This window comes from Thunnus thynnus, chromosome 23, assembly GCF_963924715.1.
Source record: "Thunnus thynnus chromosome 23, fThuThy2.1, whole genome shotgun sequence".
NCBI lineage: Eukaryota > Metazoa > Chordata > Actinopteri > Scombriformes > Scombridae > Thunnus > Thunnus thynnus.
In genome coordinates, this window is record NC_089539.1 from 14,566,644 (window position 1) to 14,594,230 (window position 27,587).

At 40.1% G+C, this 27,587-nt stretch overlaps 1 protein-coding gene and 1 long non-coding RNA gene across 7 annotated transcripts in view; one reads left to right on the forward strand and one right to left on the reverse strand.

Moving 5' to 3' along the window:
* The window catches only part of cacna1c (calcium channel, voltage-dependent, L type, alpha 1C subunit), a 214,674-nt gene that overhangs the window by 126,389 nt on the left and 60,698 nt on the right, over nt 1-27,587 (forward strand). For 5 of the 6 annotated variants that reach the window (XM_067581243.1, XM_067581246.1, XM_067581247.1 and 2 more), the window contains exons 4-10: nt 8,225-8,364; nt 13,192-13,331; nt 15,031-15,183; nt 16,409-16,608; nt 19,309-19,412; nt 26,084-26,171; nt 26,717-26,801. In XM_067581243.1, coding sequence (XP_067437344.1) covers nt 8,225-8,364; nt 13,192-13,331; nt 15,031-15,183; nt 16,409-16,608; nt 19,309-19,412; nt 26,084-26,171; nt 26,717-26,801 — 910 coding nt within the window. Of the gene's footprint in view, nt 1-8,224; nt 8,365-13,191; nt 13,332-15,030; nt 15,184-16,408; nt 16,609-19,308; nt 19,413-21,596; nt 21,701-26,083; nt 26,172-26,716; nt 26,802-27,587 lie in introns of all 6 variants that reach the window. The other variant, XM_067581244.1, reaches the window with a different exon arrangement.
* On the reverse strand, nt 610-4,207 carry LOC137176102 (uncharacterized). The gene is made up of 3 exons (XR_010925804.1): nt 3,472-4,207; nt 2,698-2,756; nt 610-2,405 (listed from the first exon to the last, which is right to left on the reverse strand). It is a non-coding gene; the product is annotated as an uncharacterized lncRNA (long non-coding RNA).

The following is a 27,587-nucleotide window of genomic DNA, read 5'->3' on the forward strand; positions in this document are numbered from 1 at the left end:
AGAGGTTGAACCTGAAGGGGGACAGATTGTATGTTTCTGTGTCTATGCATGTGTGGAGAAAATGAGAGAAATTGATAAAGTTAGAAGGAAATAACATGATATTTTCTGCGTGTGACAAAGCCAAACTGAGATTAGAGGTCTGTGTGTGTGTGTGTGTGTGTGTGTGTGTAGATAGTTAGTATAGTTAACATGTGACAGGTGCTGAAAGTTTTGTCTCCACACAATTAGACATCTCTCTTGTTTTCTCTTTGTCTTCGGGCCCTAGAACACCAAGCCTGAAAAGTTTTTTGAGGATGACACCACAGGATGACATCATGTCTCCTCTTGCTTTAAAGTTGCTGACCACCAACATGCAGGTTTTTTTTTTTGGCACTTGCATGACAGGAAATAGCTCATCAGTTGTCTCTATTTGTACGAAAGGTAATGATGGGCCCGCAGATTTGTCTGTATCACAAATACAGTCCTACATAAATTGTTTTCCTTCATGCTTGCTTTCTGTCTTGCTGTCTCTGTTGGTCTGCTAGTGCTGGTGCCTGTTGCCTGGAAACTGAGTTTGTGTCTCTCTGTAAACTTTGATATTCAGAAGGCTGTAGGAACCCAAAGACAAACAGAAGAAGAAAAATGTGTTTAATAAGGCGGTGTCCACATTAATGCAGATGCAAGGTTTACTTTGAGAATATGTTCAGTCTAAACTAGCATTTTCAAGTTCATCAGCCACGTTATTGTTAAACGCATGCACAATAAGACACATAAGACATGGATGTGTTTGGTTCACAAGCATATGCTACGGCTGTATGTGTGCATGAATCCAAAATCCACTGGTTTAAGGTGATCTATCCTCTTTTCAAGGGTCAGGGGTTGCTGATGACCATAATACAATCTGTCTGTGCCTTTCCTCCACATACGCACACACACACACACACACAAGTGTAATCTCACCAACATAATCCTTGTCCAGAGGCCCACAGATTGGAGCTTAGGTCTGTTAATGAGACCCATGTTGAACGTGCGCTGCTGGCATGTTAACAGCATGTTTTCTCATGTGTTGGGATTTGTTGCATTTCAGCAACATGATTCTCAGGTGGTGTGACAAAAGAAAGGCTATGTCTAAAGGGGAAATCCTAGAGAATCCTTTTTGTGTGTGTGTGTGTGTGTGTGTTACAGTAGCTTAGTGCTCTTTCCTGAGGTGGTTCTGCACTTTGCTTTTCAGAGATCACTTGTCTGTCTCTCACAGTGTCGCCAGTGGGGATGTCAGGTTGGATTCTTAGGATGGTTATTCCTGTTTAAATTAAATAATGTGTTCTGCCATTCTGTTGAAATACACACTGGCTGAAGGCTGAATTTCTTCTATGTGTAGTTTCATAGTGTGAAGTATAGACCATACAGTACATTCAGACACAAATTCAATACACACATTCACACCTGGGGTCATCCCACTTAAACTACATTTGCTGGGAGCTCCATAAACTGGGTGGACTTTTGGTAGAACCACTGTTTTATAACTCCCTGGCCATAATGTAAGTAGATATAATCTTTACCCTTATCAATTTTCATGAGTTGAACTTGTCTATGCAAGTAGCGATCTGTCTGAAGCACTAAGACATTGAGCTAAGTGTTTCACTGTTGTAGATTTCACATTAAAGACGGTTTGACACTATTAATCTGCAGCTGTTTTCTTGAGCACTGTCACATTTGATCATAGGTCTTTGTTGAGCTCCATGCTGTACCAATTACAATAACAGAAAAAAATACAGACCAATTTATGCTCACTGACCCAAAACATAACACAAGATTCAAGTTTCATTAACACTTCTATTAAACAGTGATGAGAAAATTACATATAAGCCGTGCTCATGTTGAGTCATTCACACCTTTGCACAGTTTACTGTATGTTGTTTGTTCTTAAGTGTGTAAAAAAAGCTTTTTTAACCCATCTCCTTCCAATCATACTTCTATCTTATGACTGAAATAGTGTTCTATGTTGTTGTAGACAGCAATGGAAGCTGTTGTAGACATAATGCCTGTGCGGAGTGACATTTAAGTTTCATATTCGTTTCATAAAGTTTTGAAAGTTGAATACTATCAACTGGTGGCAAGTGGTAAGAAAGTATATGATAAGGATCACTGGAACAGACGTGCACATACAAACCTACACAATCAAACACATTGGTATACTTGTGCACACATACAGACACACAATAGATGTCTGGATGCTGACAGAAGAGCAGTAATTAGGACTATGTGCTGTGGATATTCTTGGTACAATACTGATCAGTGTCATCTGTGTGTGTATGTGTGTGTGAGAGAGAAAGAGAGTCTGCTGCTGCTGCTGCTGCTGGTGGTGCTGCTGCAGCCCACAGTTTCCATGGTAACGTCGGAACCCATCTTGGTCTCTATGGTAACTTCTGGTTGGCACCCACAGAGAAAGAGGGAGGGAGAGAGATGAGGGGAAGAAAGAGAGAGGAGGTGAGGACAGAACAGAGGAATGACAGAGAGACAAAAAAAAGAGAGAGACAAAAAGAATAAATTGGGAGAAAATGAGTTAGATGTTGGCGAGACGAAGAAGAAGGAGTTTAAAGTAAAGTCCTCATAACTTAACTGAGTCTCAAAGTAAAAGTTGTCAGTGGATCTAACAGATCTGCCAGACAATATTCTGTTTTTGTCTGAGTCTCTAGTCTTGTTGAGTTAGAGCCTCACATGAGCTGGTGGCTGGTTTCAGGTTGGCAAGATGTGGTTGGTGGTTCAAATCCCAGGTGCTGTTGACTTACATATGACTTATATACAGCACCTATCTTACATATATAACGATAATGCCAGTTTATTCAGCTCGGGTCTTGTTTTTGTAGCTGTGTTTATTAGCTGTGATAACAGTGCTGAGATCAGGGAAACACGGTGACATCGCTTCAACAGAGTGTAACAACACAAGTGGTCAGACAATCAGACATGTGGTGACAAAGCAGCTTAGCTAGATTATCTGTACTTAATTAGGAGGTAAAGCTGAAAGTGAGTCCTCATGAAATGTTTATAATCTCCACTGTCTGACTGCTTGTGTTTCTTGCACCGGTGGGCTTCTTTCTGGCAACATTACCACGTTCCCAGATCTCAGCAATTATTTTGGGTTATTACTGGTAGGGATATGTACAAAAGTAAGACTTACGTGGTAATCAAGCTGAACGTTCCTTTAATTGTATGTCTGTTTATGTGTGTGTGTGTGTGAGATTTTCTCACTCTTTTTATCCTACAGTTTACAGCACTCCGTTTGTGTTTCTTCATCCTCAACCAAACTTGCATCATTAACCTGCTAATAGGATGCACACTAGCAATGCGCACAACTCCAGACCCTTGCACTGAGTTTCACTGCTGTTTCTGTCACGAATGAGTATACAGGGCACACCGGTGGAGGACTCAAGTGCAGACACCACAGACAGGAATGAATGAATGAATGAAATCGGCTTTAAAAGTCAGGCTTACATGAAGGCAGTTTAAATCAGGCAAACAAATCCAAAAGGGGAAAAGGCAGATCAAAAAACAGGCTGAAGGTCTAAACCACAGGAACAGATAGAATAAAGTTGACTAGAACATAAACGTCCAAGGAAGCAACAACGACGAACTGGCAGCCAACAAAGGAAATGTACAAGTAATGAGTGTCTGATGAGGGAATGAGTTGCAGATGAGGAATGGGCGGAGTAGGCCAGGTAACTGCAGGACTGATGACAAGTGGGAACAGGTGTGTAGATGGGCAAAGGAGGGAAAGTTCGAGGGCATCTGGTGGACAGCTTGAGGATGGCAGGTCTGGGGAGTTGGAGGAAAGCACATGACCTGGGAGAAGTGAGACAGAGAGCAATGCAGGGGGCTGGAGATGAGAGAGTGTGGCTGCAGAGAGGTACCGAGGAGCAGATTGTAACAGTTTCTGCATCTGAATAAATCCTTACAGGATGTTGGCAGTGCAAACTTTGAACAAAAATGTTTCCTGTATAAGCAGCAGAAAAAAGTTGACATGGCACGGCATGGCGTGAGGACATCAGATTTGTATCATGACAAGTTAAAAACAACACTAGAGTTGGATTTTAAGATTGAATATAATCTTAAATTACAAACTGAATGAACCAGATATTTACGCAGTTATGATTTTACATGCGTTCTCCTTGTGTGTTGAGTGTTTTTCCCTGACTGCGAACGTTTGAATAAGAAAGCAATTTTGAAATCAAAATTTAATCTTGGTGGCAGTTCTCTTCTGCACTTTCATGGTTGAGTAGCTGGTACAGTCTGTTCAAGGCCTTCTCCTCTTCTTCTAGATCTATAAAGTACTGCATTAAAGACACACACACGCACACACACACACACACACATGCACACTAGACCATGATGTATCTGCGTGTTCTTTCAGAAAAAAAAAAAAAAAAGAAAAAACAGCATTACGGCTAATCCTGTCTTGCAGCACACACACACACACATACACAGAAGGTCATGGCAAATGGAAACATTGTCCCCTGTATGGTAGAATGTCGATACTATAATCTGATTGGCCTAGTTGATGGATAGGCGGTTTGGTTGACCTATCACAGTTAACTGAATTATTGCTCCCACATACTCACCTTTCTGTCATTCTGTCTGCCTTCTTTTCTCTCTCACTCTGTCTCTTTAGTCTGTCTCTCTTTCTCTCCCTCTCTCTCTCTTTCATCCATCCATCCTCCTCTTCTCTCTCTGTCTCTCATCTTTTCCCTCTCATTTCTTCCTAGTCACTAACCAGATTAGTTTAGCCTCTTATGGATTTTGCCCTTTATGGGTCTGTATGAACGGAAGGAAAGGAGGCAGAGAGAAGTGTGTCTGTGTTTGTGTGTGTGTGTGTGTGTGTGTGTGTGTGTCAGGCTGAGCTGTTCCTACCAGATGTTTTTCTCTGTTTTATTTTTCTGAGCGCCACACTGTCTGCCTGTCACCAGCAGATACACAGCCCGGGTATGTGTGTATCTGTGTGTATGTGAAAGAGAGTGATGGAGGGCTTTTGTGTATTTGAGAGGAGGATATGTGTGTATTTGTGTGTGTGTGCGTGCATGCGTGCGCGTGTGTGTGTGTGTGTGTATGAGATTAATTACTTCCGCATAGACTACTAATACTCACTGTGCGTCGGAGGGTCTGCAGTACGATTGAAGAATATAAAAACAATCAATTCTCGAAGGCTCTGAAACTGACACACACACACAGATAGAAAAGGAAGACAGGTCTTTAATGTGAAAATCTTGATCTTTATCTTTAAGCTGGATACTTTTGTGCCAATAAAGCGCACTGGATGACTTGAATTGAAATGAGAGGAGGTTAGTTAGAGAGACAGGAAGAGGAAACAGAACGGGTTTTCGACAGCTTCCTGAGCAACCCGTTCAGGTGCAGAATCCCTGGCCTGAAAATCAACTTGCCTTTCAAGTTGTCTGGCTCACAAACTGTGCAAATCCTCCGTATTATGATTTGAGTATACCCAATTTGAATTTATGGTCAGAATATTTGATCATGATGGCCTTTTTTCAGGAATTGGATGCTTTCCATCAGTTCTTGCTCTGTTATTGTCTTTAATTATGAATTCTAATGTTTTCCACTTGGTGTGTATTTTTTTTGTCAATGTTCTTTATAACATTGTCAGGCCTCTTGAATATTTCTAAGTGTGGGAAAAGAAACATTTCCAAATTGTAGTTTGTGTGATAATCACGTCATTAAGAACAAAAAAAAAATCAAAGCATGAGTCTTTTATAAATATCTAGCAGTTGTAATCTGATGTCAGTTGTGATTTATGAGTCATTTTTGTTGTAGTGATGCTGACAGGTACAATTATACTGTAGCGCTCTGAAAATCCAACTTAAATAAACACTTCCTAACCCTTCTTTAAAATCATGTTCTCAGCATTTACAGATACTGACCGTCAGTGGAACCACAGAAGTTGTGGCTTTATGGATGACTGATTCCCATGGCCCTGGATATGTGTGCATGTGTGTGTGTGTGTGTGTGTGCATAACTGGCCTAATGGTAGCATGACACAGCCCGTCTCCATGCTGAGAGATTTGTTTGTTTAGCTGGACCTGCTGTAGACTCACATCAACAAAAAAATCTCAACACAGCCACTGTATGCATGAGCCTATCCAACTCTGTCATGGGCTTTTAACATTAACAACACTTTTCACTGGCTGTTAAAGACAGATCATTTGAGTAAAACAAATTAAGAGAAATTTAAACCCATGTTAAATATTCAGCACCTTAAAAATATAGGCTCTCTATACCAAGTAATGATCCTTTAGATCGTTTGAATATAGAGTAAAGAATGTTGTGTTGGTATTGGCTGGCCTTTGTGGACAAGTTGATTGTAGATTTTAGTTTTTATATGAATTTGCTGGTAATTTTTTATTGTAGTCCAGTGTCTGCTCATGTCTTAAAATTGTGACGATGTTGCAGCAATTTCCTTTATCCGAGACGAATTTCTCCTGAGGGAGACAATAAAAGTGACCTTGACCCTGACCTTATAGCAGCTGACAATGGCCTTACTCTACAAAATTCTAAAATTAGCAATATTAAATGAATTATATATAAATAAATAAACAATTATATCAGTAAGGATAGCAAAATATATAAGTGAAACAATAAAAGTACACAGTATGATTTTGTTCGGAAGCTTTTTTTTTTTTTGTTAATGTCACTTTTAGATTAAAATGTCCTTTTTTCAAAAGTTTGATTTTATTAAATAGCAGCATTTTTGGCACTAAAGCCTTTATTTTAGGATGTCACGTCTCATTCCGTCTTTGGACTCCATCCAAAAAATTAATTAAAAAAAAATGCTAAGGTAATTTTTACTAAGCCAACTTACAAGGTATGAATCTAACAAATAGGCTAGTATGTTGATATTCTCCTGTACAAGACTTGTCACAGGAAAATGCACAAGTAAATGTCCTTTATATTTTCCATTATGACATAAAGTTTCCTACCACCTAAATCGCATCTGTTCTGATACCATCACTTCTCTATCTGCTTTTGAAGCTATTTTGGTAAACTTGGACACATGCAGATGCTCCAGCCTACAGCTTCAGGTTCAGCAGATTCTTCCCAGGGATGAGGCTGGACTCTGGTGAGACCTGGCTGGCCTTCTGTCCCAAACCTCTGGCCCTCTGTGTGTGTGTGTGTCTCCAAGGGAAAACAGTGGGAACAGGAGGAGGAGCAGGGACTCAGAATGGATGGATAGATTGATGGAGGGAGCTAAATATATTTCATGTTTAAAAAAATTTTAGTACTATTAAGGGAGAGAGAGGACTGAAACTATGCTCTGTTTTGTTTACATGGGAGCATAATAGTTTAACACTATCGCCTTGATCTCATTCCATTTCAAACTTCACATAAAATTTGAAAGAAGAAATGGCAAATTAGTAGGTGTACAAAAATTTGTTTTGAATTTACGATGGTCAGAAAATTGTGTAATCCTACTCTCTCTCTCTCAAAGCCATTTCAGGACATTTCCCAGGACCCCATTAGGCCGGGGGTCATCACTATGACAACAATCTCTGAGGAACTCTGTAGTAGAAGAGTTGCGTGTGTGTGTGTGTGTGTGTGTATGTGCATTTGTGTACAAATGCACACACGCATGCATTCCTCTCTTCAGACAGTAGCCTCTTCGGACAGGAAGAGAGCGATTTGATAAAATAATCAAAATGCTATGATTGTGTATACGATGACAAGTTAGACAAATACACGTTCACACATAAATAATCACACGCACACATGCACACACACACACACACACACCAGAAGCCACATAAACAGTAACAGAACATCTTGTTCTGGCTTAGAAACACAGAGGGGTAAGCAGCCAGCACTGTTAGTCACATATATACAAGGTCTTCAGTGTTAATATGGACATAGATAAATAATTTGATTGTGAATGAATGTGTGTTTACTTTATTACTTTGGTACGAACAGGTGCTCTTATGAAAGGAAATTATACTGCAAGCATTTTCATTTAAGAATTGTGAATGAATGCTTGGTGTTTTCTAATTTGATTAGTGTCTCAACATATCGTGTTGCGTTGCGTAACAGTATTCGCTCACAACTTACTTTGCTTATCTCTAACTTAGCCACAACAGGCCTCTCTATAATATCCTCTCCCTTTAATCTACCTGGCTGAATCTCTCTATCTTCCTACAGCAGCGTTGCTCAGACAAATAAATGGACCTGTCTTGTGTTTGTGTCTCTACAGGAGCGTGTGGAGTATTTGTTCCTCATCATTTTCACGGTGGAGGCGTTCCTGAAGGTGATAGCCTACGGCCTGCTCTTCCACCCAAACGCCTACCTAAGGAACGGCTGGAATCTGCTCGACTTCATCATCGTGGTCGTAGGGTGAGTGGACAGAGACACGCAGAAATGATGAAAGCCATGACATGTTTTTTAATGGTTCTATGTTGAGGAAATCTATGTTGTTTCACAGAGGGAACGACAAAGATGGCAAGTTCTTGAATACTGGATGGTTTTTTTAAAGTGCTAACTAACACGTTCTTTAGACAGCAGCATATCATTGGCAAATTAATCACAGTACCTTGCTGTCAACAAATGAAACGACAGCCAAGACAATTGGCAGCCTCTGTCTAATGCCAGAGGTACTCTTAGTGCTAGCATCCTTCAAAATTAAGATCACATTTCCCATTAACACCTTTACTGTCTGTAGCAAAGACAAAGAAGCTCCTGCACTTGCTCTTGTCTTTGATGCAATTTCGTCACTTAAGCTTAATTGAAGACGATAACATGATCAAAGTTCCTTTTTTTTCTACCTTAATCTGACATCGCAAGAAACTTGATGTAAATTGCAACGTAGAGGCTGAAAGAGACTCGACATGATCACGTTTGTTTTCAGGAAAAACACTCAACAAGTCAGATGCTATTTTATTATTAGCATGCCTGTAATTGTTAATATTAAAATGCTACACTGAACAGCTTTTAAAAGAAGAGCCGTATAAAAATTTCATGTTGAATTAGTTTTAAAGCCACAGTAAACTTTGGCCTACAGTGTATTGGTGGAGGCTAAACTGATTAACTTGTTAGATGTTGATAGCAAAGCTCTGCTCTGTTTTCCTTTATCTGCAACTCAGCAACATAGCCCATCTGCTAAACCCCGTGTGCCTGTGTGTGTGTGTGCACGCGTTCATGCCTGCCAGCTGCGCTCTGTGTACAGTGTTGGGTAAGGGTAATGGCACAGTAGCCAGTGGACCTGACAGTTACGTTAATGCCATAAAAATGGTCTAATTGACCGTGAGCGTGTGTGTGTGTAAGTGTGTGTGTGGGTGTGTGAGAGAGAGAGAGAGAGAGACAGCAAAAAAAAGCACCCCTCTGCCTGAAGGAAGGTTCTGTAAATGCATCAACGCACATACACACACACTCAGTGAGTCTTCATCGCCAGTCAAGTGTTCACTCACATTAGCCACCACTAACTGAACATGGTTGGCTTCACCCCATGGACACACACAAACTCACACACACACACACACACCCCATCAGCTGGCATCATGGTGCCAGTGCCCCTGGCATAAACACAACCTTTACCACTCTTACTGTATGCTGTTATCTACCCTCTCTGTCTGCCTCTCTCTATCTTTTTCTGTCTCTATTTGAATGTTATTGTAATACAGCGTAATATAATGTGTGATCATAATGTATTGATATCATGAGGACGTTGTCTTTGCCCTTACACCCCTGCCAGACAGAAGTCAGAAGATCTGACATTGGCAGGATTCAGTGTTTTGCTCAAGGGCGTTTCAGAAGGGGAGAGACTGAACCTGAACAGCCTCCCTAGACTCTTCCAGAGTTTTAAAATGTTTATTTGTTATAATACGAACCCCTTTTTCTTTTTCACTTGGCCAAAATAAGCGGAATTATTTTTCTAAAGGCAAGTTGTCTCATGAAAAGCATGGAAATGGAGATAGCTCTCGCCATAAAAATGTTAGCATGGTTCATTTGTTCAAAGGCCTTGAAACAAGCCACCCACAAGACGTTTCTGGATTGCTTCAATTGGCTTGATCTTGTTTTGTCATTTTGATATGATGTCTACTTGTGGAAATGACTCAAAACGGAAAAAATGTGAAAAAATTTGTTAGTAAACCCATGAAACACAAATACACACTCTCTCCTTCCATTTCACACACTTGGAGAGGACACACAGATCCAGGAAATGTTCAGCTGTGACAGCACTGCCTCGCTGCGTGTGCATGAATGAGTGCTTGTCTTTGTGTGTGTGTGTGTGTGTGTGTGTGTCCAACTGCCAGCCTGCCTGCGCCTCTGTGTCTACATACAAATGTAGACGTAGACGTATGTGTGTGTGCGTATAGATGAGAAGTGACAGAGTTCACTCCCTCTGGAATGTTCACCATATGGGTGAAAGAGCTTGTACCTGGTGCTGAGCAGCCTCGGAGGCACACGCAAACACATGCGCACACTCTTGTAGACTCGCACATACACACAGATGCTAGAGCCCATACTACTGCTGACACATACCTAAGAGTTTATTAGTGAAGGGTCAGTGAGCTAACAGGCGGCGTGTGCCTGTGTGCGTGTGTACGTGTGCACGTACTGTATGTTCAATACATATAGAAGCTATAGACTTCTATTTTCATTTCTCTTGACCCTCACATTTATTAATATCCTCTTCTTTTTCATGTTTTTTTCATCTCTCTCTCCTCCTGTTTTGCACATTTATGATGCAGTGCTGCTTCGTTGAACAGTAGTGACTGTCAACGTAGCTGTAAGATCAAAAACAACCTTCAAGAAAACACTTACGTATTGCAAATTAACACCAAACAGTTTAACTGATTAGTCAATGAACATACATTTTACTGAGAACAATTTTTATATTCAATTAATCATTTAAAGTCATTTATTAAGCAAAAATGTCAAACTTTAAAATTTCTCAAATTTGAGAATTTATGTGTTTAAGCTTTGGATTGCTGGTCAGATCACGTCAGGTCACTTCAGCTTGTGATGGACTTTTCACAACTTCATAACATTTCATTGATTAAACAATTAATAGCTTATTTTAAAAAAAAACTATAGATTAATTGGGTTACAAAATGAGTTTCAGGCCCATTGCGAATTCATAATAATTCAAAGATGAAGTCTTTTTTTTTTTCAGTAGTGTTGTGGTGTTGACATTTTGACTGCTACAAAACCACACAACATCTGTTATCTTTATGAATGTACACAGCTTCTACTATCTTTAGCTGTGGATGTACACAAGCCATTATGTAGTGCTACACTCAAAGGCTCTAATTATCATCATAACACCCCGCCACGGCAAAAAACACGCTGGGCGAAATGCTGTTGGTGCAAAAACTGTGGATCCTTGACGTGCTTTTCATACTCTTTTTCAAAGGCGTGCTTCCTACCGAGAGAGAGAGTGAGAGAGAGAGAGAGGGAGTGAATCAAATTGAGAGGGAGGTAGTGCGAAATAGAGAGAGAGCGAGAGGGAGAGAGAGGGCGATATGTTTTGAGAGGTCTTTTCAAGTGGCCATTTCATCTGTGCTAATTGATAATTCTCCATGACTAACGTGCCGCTGACTGGCCTTTGAGCTGCACTAGCTGGAAAATGGTATTGTATGGAGATTTCTAAAGGATCTCAGTGAGACAGAGAGAGGAGGGGGGGAGTGATAAGCTCAGCTGGACGTACTTAAAGTCAAGCTTGTGAGCTTGCACCCGAAGAAATGTCTGTAAATAATTTCATAGGGCTTAATAGCTAACAAACGGCAACAGCATAAAAACATATTCAGCCGTTTTATGGAAGATTATATTTGTATTATGATGTATTTATACTGTATGTACTTAGTCTATGTATGCTTTATGGCCAAAAGTGTGCGGACATCTCATTTCAAAACCATGGCCATTAATATGCCGCAACCTCCGTTGGAAACCTAGCGGCAGGGATTTGCTGATGTTGGGCAACAAGGCCTGGCTTGCAGCGTTCCATTTCATTCCAAGATCTTCAAACACCAAACTCAGAAAAAACATTTTTTTGTGGATCTGGCTTTTTGCTCAGGGGGACTGTCATGTAAAAACAGGAAAAGGAGGCACGCTGTTGTCTAAAACAGTGGTTCCCAACCTTAATGGCTATTGACCCCATAAAAAGAGGGAGTTTTCCTTCTCTGATTTATAAATCTTGATATTTTTTAGAGAGAAAGTACAGTATTATGTAGCAGAAATATGTTTTCCTTTTTCTTCTCCTTTCCCTTTCCTGTTAATTTCATGACCCTTTAATGGCCCCTTTGGGGGGTCTCAACCCCCAGGTTTAGAACCACTGGTCTAAAATATTATTGCATGCTGTAGCATTGAGATTTCTTTTAATTGGAGCTAAGGGACCTAACCCAAACCACAAAAAAATACAAGAGTAGGGGTGTCTACATACTTTGGTTTACATAAATTCAAGCTTGTGAGTGACCCAACAGAGACAACTGTAAAAATGTCATAGAGGATATTAGCTATCAAAAGTCAGCTTAAAAACATTTGTAACCCTTTTGCAGAGGATTATATTTGCATTGTTATGTGTTTCTACGAACTTTGTCGAAGTACCAGATAGATTACAACAAAAGGACGACAGCATATTTAATCACAGGGTTATGAGCACACACTCACACACCCACCCATAAATAGATTTTGTAGACACCTCCCTCCACTATAGACAGACATTGTTTTCTGTTGAGCTGACTGTCAAATCATTAAAGCCAAGTGTCTCTGCCTATTTCCTTATCTGTGAAAGACAGAGGGAGAAGATGAAACACTTTCTATTGTTGTGTTGGAGAGCTAACTAATTAAGTTGCTTTATTTTCTACTGTTGAGATTTCTCCAAGAAACACTTTTGATTGTGAAACAGGACAGATGTCTTCGCTATGCCCTCTGCTTATGAAATTTTAGTCCCAAAGTAGGTTCATGTTTAAATCGACAACACTTGTATTGTTTTATAGATTACGATAAGGATGATGTAGATGGTTTAGTTCAGTATTGACAACAATGACAAAAGAGGAAATGGAAAACAAGGCCATAATGACAACTGTAGATATTCATAACTCAATATTATATTCCTGTATCTCTTTTATTCTTTCCATCTCTGTTAGATATTCTCTAGTGTGTGGAAACGGGGTGTCAATATGACAATGATGGTTATTGAAGTCATTACTTTCTGTCTTGCAGGTTATTCAGTGCGATCTTGGAGCAGGCCACCAAGGGTGACGGGGCCACTCCTATTGGAGGGAAGGCGGCAGGCTTCGATGTCAAGGCTCTGCGGGCATTCAGAGTACTCAGACCGCTTAGACTGGTCTCTGGAGTACCCAGTAAGTACTGAGAGCTGTGTAAAGAGAGACGAAAAGAGAGAATGAAGGAAAGAAAACAAGGAAAAAAAGAAAGCAATAAAGAAAGCTCTGGGGATCAGGTGTGAATGGTGATTGGTTGAGGTGGGGGAGAAATGAACCACAGATTGGAGCTGATATTGGTGCTTGCTCCCACACAAACCCGCACAATGACACACAAACGCGAACACACACACACACATACTCACAGACAGAGTCCTCTTGTCCTGTTGTCAGACACTCAGACAGTACGAGGAGCAGATGAATTGTCTGTCAGCCTGTCTGTGTAAGTGACTAGAGAAATCAATAATCCAACAGGGCAGAAGACAGGAGAGGATTGGATAATGTGGATGAAGACTGCGAGCGTGTGCACCTACCTGTGCGTGTGTGTGTGTTAGCGTGACAGGTATTGTGATCACAACGGCAGGCGAACGCACAGGATGCTGGTGCACATGCTACGCTCTGTTGTTTGGTTTAATCGCATGGGCGCGACAATGCACACTATTTAGATTGAACCTTGTCCAACATCATTCGACTGGGTGTTGAATTGGTGTCATGGCAACCGATCAGTAGCATGTTTGCTAGCTGGTTAGCACACCGACTGACAGATTTGTCTTTCCAAAGCTGTCTGCAAATGAACTTGTGTTTGTAATTATCCAGTTTTGTTGAAAGTGTAGCTGTTCCAGATGTTTATAGAAGCCATTTTTTCACAACTGATAAGAGTAACAAATATTGGGTTATGTAATTTAATCAACAAATACCAGAATAAATGCAAGTATTCTTCAGTCATTAATGCCACCCGCTGTGTGTTGGAGTTACATTTACTCAACCAAATTATGTGTGAATAATTGCACAACAGTCTTCACTCAAATACAAATTAAAAACAATCAAATTGTGATCATCACTTGAGCTGGAGGAAATAGATCGCTTTTCTTTATTTACACAGAGCAAGGTAGTTCTTATGATCTATCTACAGTAAAAATAACATCATGTCATTTTCCTTTAAAGGTTAAATATGCACATTTCACAGTCTGTAGTTACAGTAGTGTAGTTTTGCATAAATAAGTCCAACTCAGTGATTACAGCTTCAAAACAAAACATAAAATAAAATCAGTAAAGATTTGAGCTGAGCACTTTGTTTGAATATGAAATAAAGTGATTGGATATGTGCAGTATATGCACCCTGTATCTGAATACATTTTAATCAGATTAATTAGTTGATCATCCCAACAAAGGTAAACATCACCAAAACATTTTCACTTTTGCTGTCTGTCATTTTTATTAAAGCCTCCTCAGTAGAATGTATTTCAACCACAGTTATTGTTGGTGATTAGTATGCTGTGTTTTGAGCCTTTGTCCATCAAAGCATTCAGAAAATGAACTAGAAAGTTCATCTGTGAACAAATTCTGTTTTGAAACTATTTCATTGAAGTCACTTCCTCCAAGTGGATGATCACATGCAGAGAGAATAATAAAGCTTCTGAACAAATATAATAGTCAGTTAATTTAAGTGCGTGCATGGTGATTAACTGCAACTATGCTGCTATATGATATATTACCCATGATATATACCCATTCATTAGAAATGCATAAAGCTTTTTTTATTCTAAGTGATTAAAGATCATATTTTTTTAATATGTACAGTATGTATTCTCAGCAGTTCCTGTGTGTGTGTGTGCTGCAGGTTTACAGGTAGTGTTGAACTCCATTATCAAAGCCATGGTTCCTCTGCTCCATATCGCCCTGCTGGTCCTCTTCGTCATCATCATCTATGCCATCATCGGCCTGGAGCTCTTCATGGGCAAGATGCACAAGACCTGCGTTCACAGGGATATAGGTACACACATACACACACACACACACACACACACACCCACTCACACACATGCAGAGAAAGAGAGAGAGAGAGAGAGTGTGTTTCTAGACTGTTGTGCACTGATGTGAATACAAACATGCATGAGCAAACATATAAATCGCACTTCAATGCTCAGATAAGCATGTATTCACACACAGACACTCAAACTTGCTTCAATTTTAGAGATGGACAGTACCACAGTATGGTATGTTGTACCACGCACACACCTTTTCATCTTAAATATCATCTGAACTGTCAACTCATTACCCTTATGTTTCTAAGGCCGAGTGGTGGGTACATAAATCTTTGACTGCAGTAAGACATCAGCCATCAGCCAACAAGGCAGAGAGGAAGTAGAGTGCATACCCTAAACAGTTTAAATGATCACCTCCATTAATAATTGAACCCATCATTTATGTTTCTGAGTATGAACGATTTTAACAATAATTGAAACAGCAGTCACCATAAATGATTGAGACAATTTTCAGTAAAGGCCCCCAGGTATAAATGGACTTGAGTGTTGTTATGGTGATGTTATAGGTCCCATGAGAGGCATTAGCTTTGCACGGGGTAAGTGCTGGTGTAATACTCTCTATTGTCCTATACATCACCCTGGAGAGCTTGTTTTGTATAATTACTGTAGCGCAGCACTTTTTCATAGATTTTTTATCGCTGCTCTGTTCAGTTATAGTTCAACACATGCTTTTTAACCTTTGCTCCTTTTGGATTATATGTTTTTAGATGTAGTAAAAATGTGGGAGTTATTTTGTACCTCATCCTGGAGAAAAAGGCCTTTTCATTGTCTGCATAGACAATATTAAATGACTCCTCAGGTGGACTTTTCAGTACAATAGTTTAGCAGCTGTGTTACAAGCCTGTGTACATAAAAATATAAAAAGATTTTTTTGATGAGAGACATCCAATAACCAAGCTTAAAATTATTAAAAAAAACTAAAGAGTATGCTTTATAGAAACATTTAGCAACGTATATTAATGAATATCACTTCTCCATAGTGGCTGAGGCACATACATTTTGTAGCATTTAGAGCCATCCACCGTGCCAAACTGAAGGAAACATGATTTCTCAGAAACAAAGCTGAATGATTAAAAGGAGACAGCTTGGCTTCCCACTTTGGAAGTCTATTGGTCAAAGAGTCAGTTGTGTTTGGGTTAAAGGGATATAGTAAATCCCTCTCTTCTGTCATAGGTACCATTCCGGAGGAAAAGCCGGCACCGTGTGCACCCGATGGAGCTTACGGCCGACACTGTAAACAGAACGGAACGGAGTGCAAAGTGGGATGGGAGGGCCCAAACGACGGTATCACCAACTTTGACAACTTTGCCTTTGCCATGTTGACGGTGTTCCAGTGTATCACCATGGAGGGCTGGACGGATGTGCTGTACTGGGTGAGCCGGACACCAGTTTGTGTTTGTGTGTGGACAGTTTTTGTGTGCGTGTGTATGTGTGTGTGTGTGTGTATACTATAGATACTATATGTATATTTGCAACATCAGTGCCACATGAGTGCTTTAAAAAACAATATAAAACAATAACACAAACAATTTTTACAGAAAGGCAGGTATGCACGTACAGGTTGTTCAAGAGATAGGCACACACGCACACAGATTGTGGTGTGTGTGTGTGCGTGTATGTGTCTGTGTTAGCTCATATCTCAGGCTAAATCGATACAGACAATACACTGTGTAATTGAAGTTGCCGATTCATTTGGAACGTGAGTAGAATCCAAATGCTTGATTCAAGTATGAAATGAATACACACACACACACTGCATATGTGCAGCCACATAAACACACAAATGCACCCCCCTCCTATTCCTCAGTAAATGACCAGAAGCATGCAGCAGTCCTGTCCACCTAAATAAACTAACAGATTAGTGTGTGCTGTTGATCAATGTTGAGGAAGGTTCAATCAAACTCCTATATGTGCCTTCCAGAAAAAGCATTTGCTTTAGACCCTTGCAATGGAGGTGTGGCTTTACACCACAATTACAATATCACTGATGTCCAGGTAAAAAGGCATTGATTATAAGGAATGAAGAAAAATTACATTTTATATTATTGAAGCAATACACTGCTGTTTTAATAGCTAGCAACAGCCCAGAAGTCATGAAACACCATCTGTAATTACATTAACATGCACCAGTGTGTTTTCTCAAACATTAACCAGAGTTGTTGGCTTTGCTCAGCCAACTCAGACTGAGTCAGTTGTTACTCAGCAGGACTGTGGCACTTACTGAAACCTCCTTCATATGCCTGCACATTGTGGTCAGTCTCACCAGTGGAAAGCACTCATGTGGTACAGATAAGTACCAGTTTCTTGGGATTTTCAAAACATCACTTTTCAACTGAATTCCTGTAATAACAATGGTACAGTATGATGTAATTGTGCTGTTTTTCAGAAATCAGATTTCTCCACTTTGTACATCTCATTCATTACCGTTATATTTGAATCACAGACCTAAGCATCCGTTTCTCTGAAAGTTAAATCCCTGGTGATCCTTGGACAACACTTACTGCAGCTTTGGCACTTTTTCATATGGACAGAGCTGTCTTTGAAGATTATAAAAATACCTCCAAGCAGTTTCGGTTGTGTAATGACAATGCATCAGAATATTTAAAGTAATGAATCAAGAGATAAGTAAATGTCTTATTGAATGAAAAAGTCAGAAAATTTACAGTCACACCGGTACAGAAATTAGTTGAAAGGATGATGTTTGAGCTGATGTAATGCCACTGTGGTTACAAATTATACTGTTTGAATTAGTTTTTGCGTGTGCATGTGTGTGCAAGTGTGGGTTTGCGTGTTTGTCTGTGCGCATGTAGCAGAGAGCGCACTAGCTCTGCACCCCCTCTGTTACTACCCTGTCTGCTGCAACCTCCTGTACACACACACACACACAACACACACATCTGTTAAATCTCACAATTTGCTGATTATTAGGGCGTCGGTGTAGCCAGCACTCTTTATAATGAATGGGACCTATTTATCAGGAGTTATAAGTACAAATGATTATGGAAAAACATTTAGACAGCACCAAGCCTTTAAAAACATTTGCTCTCTATGGCTCATTAAGTTTGGGTCATGCATTTCCATAGTTTTCATTGTCTCACATTTTCAGGAATATAGATTAATGACATCCAACATCTGCTGCCGTCGTAGCAAACGAACCCTCTGCCCCTCCTCTCCTGCAGTGTCTCACTTTTTGTCTCCCGGTGTCCAGCAGTCTCTCTGTGGAAATTGGAAGTTTTTTGGACTTTAACATTAAGCTTATTTTTTTCAAGAACTGCATTTTAAAAGGCCATCAATTGAATTTGCACACACAGTAATAACATAATGTTTTCTTTTAGAGTATTCAACTGTTCACCTTGTACACACCACCTCTCCATAACGATCTGTCCCTCTCTGTTTATGCGATCCTTAATACAATATCCAGATGACTGTGTAGCATATTTCCCTGCAACTAGAGATCCTGAAACAAATCATATTTATTGATTTCACTCGGATTTTTTAAGTGTCACGTGTTGTAAATTCTCTATAACCGGATATAATTGGTTTATATAAACAATTTTAGAGTCACAGTGTTTTCCTGTAAAGGCCCATCCACCATGCCAAGAAAGGATTTAGAGGAGCTTCAGTGTTGTTTAGTGTTGTTCTTAATTGTGCATCGTTGTCAAGGACCTGCTCTCCAGCAAGCAGACAAAAGGCTTTATACTGTATACACACTCAGTCCCACAATACATTACCGCCACTCTCGCTTTGCCAAGTCTCTCTACTGCTCTTTTTAACATGCACTGCTATTTTCTTGTTTGCTTTCTTTCTTTCCCTCTCTAACACACTTCTCTGTCCTTGACCTTCACTGCTCCCCATCATTTACGCTTTCTCTATGTCAATCCTCTCGAACCACTCTACCTTCCTCCCGACGATCTGATGATCACTGTTCTCTTCCCTTTCGTCCTTCCACCTCGCTTATCTTTCACCTCCTTTATCTCTCCTCTCTTTTTTGCCCCACCGACTCTCTTCCCGTTAACCCCCCCCCCCCTTTTCTCCCCCTTCTCCCTCTCTCCTCTGTCTCTTCTCTCTCTCAGATGCAGGATGCTATGGGCTATGAGCTGCCATGGGTCTATTTTGTCTCTCTCGTCATCTTCGGCTCCTTTTTCGTTCTCAATCTCGTTCTGGGGGTGTTGAGCGGGTAAGAGGCTGTGCTGTTGTCATGTGTGTGTGTGTGTGTGTGTATCTGTGGATGTGTGCTGTCTGTAATGTGGCTGTACGTAGTGTTTTAAATGTGATAAATGACCGTGCAACAAGACTCCCATGACCAAACATTTAAAGTATGTTTATACTATAATTATACTTATGTATAATTGTTACTAGAATTTAGTTATCATTTCATTTGAGGACATTTACTACACACAGAAAGGGATACATAATACATACATATAATACAAACAAATTGAACTATAAGCATCTACACACCACAGGTGGAATTTCAGAGCCAAAAACACTTTCCAACAAAGCAGAAATAACCAGAAATTAACATCTGCATATGTACTTGTTTGCAGATTATCCCGGCGCAGTCAAGTGGTATACAGAATAAATTAAAATCAAATAAGAGCAGTGTGGTAACAGCAGTCTCGCCTTAGAAGTCTAGCGATAAAAGGGATTCCAGATGTCCTGTAGAGGCTATAAGTCCTCTACAGGGGAGAAAAGATGAACTGACGATCACTGAAGTGAGCAAAATCTCCCGCTCTCTCTCCTTTCTGTTCCACTCAGTCAATCCTTTGTCACAAGCTTGAGAAAAACACACACACACACACACGTACAGAAAAAGCAGTGATAGACCCCATGTCTCTCTGTTATTTTTATGTCAGTTGACCACAAGGGGCCACATACTGTCACAACCTGTCGATGATGGGCAGGTGGACACACAAAAGAACTCTTTTATAACCAGCACAGGTTTAATAATGTACACAAGCAACTTAATTACTCAAAATGAGGAGCATGCAAACATTATTTTTCTTTTTTTATTCTCTTTTTTTTTTGTCTTACTGTTTCACTTACTTACTTTGTCTTACTGTCAGGGACGTTTTTGGTTTACATACATGTTTGTCTCATGCGCATATGAGCATGATCGTCATATATTGTCTGTTCATGTGCATACAGCGAGTTAATATTTGTTTAGCGGCACGCGCTGCCAATTGCCTGCAGTGTGTGTGTGTGTGTGTGTGTGTGTGTGTGCTTGTTTTGTTTCAATAAATGCTGCTCCAGCTGGGTGCTATTTTACCCCGCTCAGCCAAGTCACGCTGTTTTAGTACAAGCACCACCCGGCCTGTAGGGACACACTGGGGTATAAATAATTCAACCCCTCAGGTTAGCTGTAGAGGTGGAGCACTAAAAAAACTTGCACAACAGGGAAAACACAACGGGCAAAAAAAAAAGGTTCTTATGAGGACAGAGTGGAGTCCGGATTAAACATGGCATTAAAGATGGAAATTATGGGATGGAAGGCTGTACTGAGTAGGGAATAGCATTTTTTGTAAGCATCCATGAAAACATTTTTCACATAGACATGATTTGATACTAAACAAAAATAACAATACAGAAATAAACAATACAACTACAATGAGTATTGATGAACATATGTTTGTGGCTTTTTATCAATAGATTTGAAAGACATTGAGACTGCATAATTCGTCATGAGGACTGTAATGATGTCCAATCCACAGGAGTCTTGCTGCACAGTTTGTTGAAGTGTCTAACTATAATACCTTCTCTCTAGAGTGATTAAGCCTGAAATGAGCGGATTTGAGAGGAACTGAAATGATTCAAAACATTTTTAACCTCTAACCTTCCTCCTTTACAGAATTACATCTGCTCAGATTCCTCACACTAAGGAAAATGAGCTCTCAGATGTTTTGTGTTTCACGTGGGTCATTCATAACCATCTGTCATTCTCACTTTTCAGTACAGCTAATCTATATCCAAATCAACCAATACAACTTTTTTTTTTTTTAATTCAAATACAGCTGACCAAATATATTTGCACACTGCATACTAAGTGACACTGACAAATACTATGAATGCCCCATAATCCCAGCAGGGAGCCTCCAGAAGCAAACGGGTCCATCTGCTGGGAACTTTCACGAAGGATCTAACCCCTTCCCTTCCTCCCTTTCCCCCGTCCCTTCCCTCCTAACGTTCCTTGTTGTTCCTTCCTCACTTTCATCCCCGCCCTTCGCCATCTTCTCTCCTCTCCCCATCCCTCCCCTCTTCACTTGCCTTCTCTCCTCTATTTCCTACCTTTTGTCCCTCCATTCAACCTCTCTGTGTCCTCCTCTCTGGTCCTTCTCCTCCATTCCTCAATCTCTCCACCCAGGTGAATGATGCAGTAGGGTACAGGTGGCCCTGGGTGTATTTTGTCACCTTAATCATCATCGGATCCTTCTTTGTGCTAAACTTGGTTCTGGGGGTATTAAGCGGGTAAGGGCAGGGTCAAAGGTCACTTGAAACTAACGTCTCTTTCTCGCTTTTATACTGTTGTTCTTGGAGAGCTTTGCTCTTGGTTTTTGCCCAGGGGGAACTCTTTATTTCTTTCTACTTCCTGTTTCTGTCCATAGATGGTGCACAAGTTAACCAAGTGCAAGAAAGTGTTGTGATGAAACTGGTACAGGTACAGTTTGAGGACTATTGTATAAAGACAGCACTAGCATATGTGGCACAAGGAAAAGTGCAACTTGACAGTGCCACTGATGTTCTTATACCATTTGGTGATGCTTATATCCAATGTGTCTTACAGTACCAAATGTGTATGTGGGTTCAGAGTTCTACCCATTGAACTGAATTAACTGTGGGTACATTTTTGTCATTATAACTGTAGCTGACTGTAGTGAAATTATACTTCACCATCTGTCTCAAGGACATTCAGCTGGACAGATGGGTAGTCTGCAATTTAGACCTTTTTGATATTGCCTCTCTGACTCTAAGGCTACACTGCTGCTAGAGTAGCATTATTACAGTCATAAAATGCTCAGCTCTCAGCACTGCTAGGGTGGTACGCTATCATCTCCATTTAAAACTTAGAGAAACATAAGCTAGCGATATAATTTCAGACTCCCAGTGGACACAGCCTAATATCATGCCAAATAAAAGCTGTTTGTAGACCACTGTGAAGATATTGACAAATACTTTGCAGCTTGGAGTTGAGTTTCATCTTTTGGAAGTATATAAAAAACATTCTTATGTGTACCCCGATGTTTGTTCATACAAATAAGTTTTGCCTAAATCCTTAAAAAACAAACATAATTCTTAAATATCCATTTTTAACAAAATGTTTCACTTAGATACAAAAAAAACAGATACTGATTCCCACAGCACATCCCCAGTCAGTAACTGCTTATGAAAGAAAGCAGAACATAATGCACAGCTACAACTAAGGCATTAAAGCATGAATACTTTCCAAGACAGTATGATGTCCCTTAAAAATTGGCCTAAATGATACCACATCACCAAACCTTAGAAATGTTACTTTCCAGTTAAGTAAATAAATAAATAGTAATGTATGTACAATCTTTAAATACATACATGTAATGATCCAGTTATTAGATCCATCATTGCAGTGAGAGAATCTTTTTATCTGGCTGGAAATATTTGTTACTGAACTTATTCACATTTATTAATGAACCCTGGTACCTTTGGTTAAAAGCAATTAAAAGTGTATTAAATTCGATCTTATTTTTTTCTCTAAACCCTGTCTTTATATTTATGGCTATTGAACCTCACTAGATCAGTGGCCAACCTCCAGAATCACTACACTGCAATTAAGTATAATTTTGAATATGAAGAGATTTCAGGGAGAGTTGTGTGAAAAGTCACAGCAGTTGTGTAAAAAGTTTCACATCATATCTTCTACTTGTTCTTATAGTTTCTTCACTTGCTCTGATGAACTTTGGTAGGGAACAGGTTTAGGGGAATGAAGTGTCTCACCTCTGACTGACTGACCCGAAACTGACACTCGATACCCACAGTGATGTGACAGCAGCATTGTGGGAAAAATAATAAAGGTCTATCTGGTCCAAGCAGCTTGGGGGGTTTGGCTGTCTGACTCTTTGTCTGACTTCTGACTAATGATGCTGTCAACACACTACACAGCCTGACCTTTTACCAACTGCTTCCTCCATGGTGTGTGTGTGGGTCTCAGATTGGCATAATAACTAATGGCTAAACAGGAAGGAGAGCGACGGAAAGACGGAAACATCGGGTGTGACTGTGTTTGTCTGGATTTGATGTGATTTGTAAATAGAAAGAATAGAGAAAAGGATTGACCTGAAAGAGAATCAGTAGAGAGAGAAAGCAGGACAAAAAGAGACAAAAAGAGACAATTGAAAGATGATTTAGGACAGAAAAATGAGAAGATGAAAATGGGAGTGATGCTCAGAGTCTCGCGGAACTGTCTCTATCACACAACTACACGCACACACACAATGACACACACAAACACAGATAAATAGGACTGGGTCTCCTGCTAATGTGTTGACAAGCGAGACAATAGCAGTTTGTCCTAATGCTCATTGATCTGTGTTGTGTGTGTGTGTGTGTGTGTGTGCGTGTGTGTGATGTGAGTGTGTGTCTCTGCAGTCTGTAGGTGTGATATGAGGTTCCACCATTCCTCTAGATTTCACAAAGAACACACACACACACACACACACACACACTAATTTTCTTTCAACCTAGAGACAGACTGTAAAAATCAATGATAAGCCTTACATAAATAAACATCAGCCATGTTTAGTTAAAATCTCTGTACTGATTGCAAAATATTTGATTAAGAATATTCAACTGAGTCAGATACTTCTTTCAGACTCCTGTAGCTGCAAAACACACCATGTAATTGCCCATTATAATATAAAAACAAACTTTATATTCAGCAAACAAACCCAAGATGACAAAAACTGTGAGTTGTCCAACTAGGAGGTACTGACTCTACTGATACTCTTAATTCAAAATATTCACGATACTTGTAGAGTTTACTTGTCAGTGGACCTTGAAATGTGAATTTATGCACTTTTAAACCGCAAATGTTCCAAAGCCTCCCAACTCCTGTCAGCTCTCATCCAAATTAATTCTTTGTACAAATTGTGTCTTTGGCTGTAACCTGACTTTGACCTTCCCCAGAGTTTAATCAAATGTTCCTTAATTCTTTCCTCCGTCCTGACACCTGGAAGTAATTTCACCAGGTTTCATCATCATTTTTCAATATTTCACGCTCTCCTAACACTGATCTTAGTTGTTTTAAATCATCTTTGGTTATGTGCTCTTTGTCCACATCACCTCCAAAATCTTAAGAACACTGTTTAAGTAATTATCTTGAAATGTACCTATTAAAAAAAGCAGGAATCATACTCATCATACGTTTTGTTTTAAACATTATAACAGTCAATGGAGAAAGAGATGAGGCGCAAAGTATAGCTCTCAGTTAAACGGTATGTCTTCATTGCGACCTATGGCCGGAATCTCTGGGTAGTGACCGAAAGAATGAGATGGCAGACAAAAGGTGAGAAGTTCGGTGATGCAGGACGACCTCAGCGCAGAGCCACCTCTCCTCGAGTGACAGGAGCAAGCTGAGGTGGTAAAAGCTGGCGAGGTGTGCCCTCTCCGTCCCTCCCTGTGGGGGTTGTACCAAGCACATTGCACCTGGGAGGAGACCCAGGGGTAGAACATACTGCAGGAACAACATCTCCTGGCAGCCCTGGGGCTCTGCTACCCTGGGACAGTAGCAATACAGATAAATAAAATTTAAAAGGTCAAAGGAAAACAACTTTTTTGCGCTTTGTTGAACACTTTGGGGCTGAATTTAAATCCAAAGCACTTGAATTTTAGTCGTAGCTCTTATTCATATAAACTATGTGGCCCCTTCATGACTAAATCACTCTCGGTGGTTGTTATCTCACAGCATTTGTAGACGCGCAGACATTTGTAGCAGCTAGCATTTATGAAGAGAAAGAAAATAGCCAAAGGACATTCTTTGAAATACTTCAGAGGGTTTTGTCCATTCATCAGCAATTTGATCATTCCAGACTTGAAGCATCCCTAACTTTGACCAGCATCTTCTAATACAGGTAGTGCGGTGGCATAGCTGTTTGTGGTATAGTTGCAGTTTCTCTGTCTCTCCTCAAAGTACATGAAATTTATTCACTTACCCATTGTTGGTCAGTCAGTCAGGGTGTCACAAATCACATGTTTACAGTACCAGTGCACCAGGTTTAATGTAGGATCCAGCTGAATCAATATAAAATTGTGTATTTGTGATTTGGTATCATCCAATAATCATCAACACTGCTCCCTTTACATAGTTTTTTATATGGGAGGTCATCAGGGCTATTTATGGAAGTTACCATATTTACCAGTTTCCATAAGTTGCATCACATCACACCTCATCATGTTGTGTGTTAACAGAGCTGCAAATATCTGAAAAATATATCTGGATGCATCTTGTTATTTGAGATTTGAATCACATTGGTTTCAGTGGGTGAAATTATCATCCATCAGTAAGACTGTAATAGAAATATTCTGAGCAGCTAAAAGCTTCACTGTGCCTGTCAGGATCTATGCTTTCATCTGTATTTGCACACTAACACCTTTTCTCCTTGGCAACGCTTTTCTCTCTTCAGCGGGTTTTCCCTCCTTCCTATTCTGAAGTATAATGTTCTGTCTTTCAGAGTAGTGTTATCACAATATTTGTACATGATTTGTTTTTGCCAGACATTCAGTCTAGATGTTCAGATTGTTTTTCTCCTCCCTCTGTTTCCTGTTTCTCTCTATCCCTCCCTCTATCCCCATCCCTTCATCTTGCTCTCATCCTCCCAGAGAGTTTTCTAAGGAGAGGGAGAAGGCCAAGGCACGTGGCGACTTCCAGAAACTCAGAGAAAAACAGCAGCTGGAGGAGGATCTCAAGGTAGGCTGCTATGTGTGTATGTGTGTGTGTGTGTGTGTGTGTTTCACTGAAGCCCACTCTGCATATTACTGTCACTCTTTGAGAAATGGAAATTTCCCCAGTGGCTAAATCGGGCACAAAGTGGCACACGATGTAAATGTGTTGCTATTAAATTAATACATTCAAGAAAGGCCACAACATGTGCAAACTGTTCTCACAGTTACTTCATAAATCATTGACCACAGTTTACCACTACCAAGGAGGAAAGCCATAAGAATATGAAGGTTGAAAACAAGCCCAAAATACCATCAAGACAGACAAGAAAATACATTGAAAGATCAAAAAAACATAGTATTACAGTAATTGTAAATACTACTGTATGTGCTTATGTCATATACAAAGTGTTCAGTATCAGTAAGGTACAAGAACATGAAGCAACACAATAAAAGTTATACACATAAAATATTTTAATACTGCTGTCAGTGCCACCAACCAATGTTTTTGTGTGTGTGTGTGTGTGTGTGTGTGTGTGTGTGTGTGTGTGCAATTTGTGTGTGTGAATGCAGGGCTACTTAGACTGGATCACTCAAGCTGAAGACATCGACCCAGAGAATGAAGAGGAGGGTCTGGATGATGACAAACCCAGAAACCGTGAGTACTTCAGTGTGTGTGTTTGTGTTTCTGTGTGTATTTTAACAGTAAAAGAAAGCCAAGAAGGAGAGACAGTGTAATTGTTAACTGCAGTTTCCTATGTACACATTACATGTATGTTATTTATGAATTGTTTTGTATTGGCAGTAATGTTTTGTTTTGTATTTTGGGTATGACCGTGTTTGTGAAACTGGTTGGAATGACGGTGTTTGTGTCTGCAGAGATTTTATGTGTTGAGTGCACCAAGTTGTGCATGTATATGTGAGTGTGCATATGTTTGTGTCAAATCTATAAGTAGAGATTATGGCTCATAGTCAGTGAATGAATGGCTGACAATGTGACTGACTGACAGACTGAGAGGATGGTAACATTGTCTGCTTGCTTTGGCTGAGAATCCTCTTGAGGTTTAAAACCTGCTTAGATGTTAGTGGAATGTGTCAGACTGCAGCAAATATCCTCTGGGCACACAGTCGCATACACACAACAAAACACACATCAACTTAAGCAAAATCTCACACACAACTGTACAGTAGGCATACACCCCTTAGGAATGCAGGCGCTTATGCTCTGACAGAAATTTACACACTCAAATTAACACCTTGTCTCTCTCCACAACACTTCCAGATGGCACATCTCTCCCCAGGACTGAACTACATTTCCTGGGGAGGGAGAGTAGATCGCTGGCCTCTTTTGACCCGGAGGTTTGATCTCAGAGACGATAAATAGAACTTGAGAGAGGGACGGTTAGAAATAGAGGCAGGGATTTTACAAAAGGTCTGTACTATT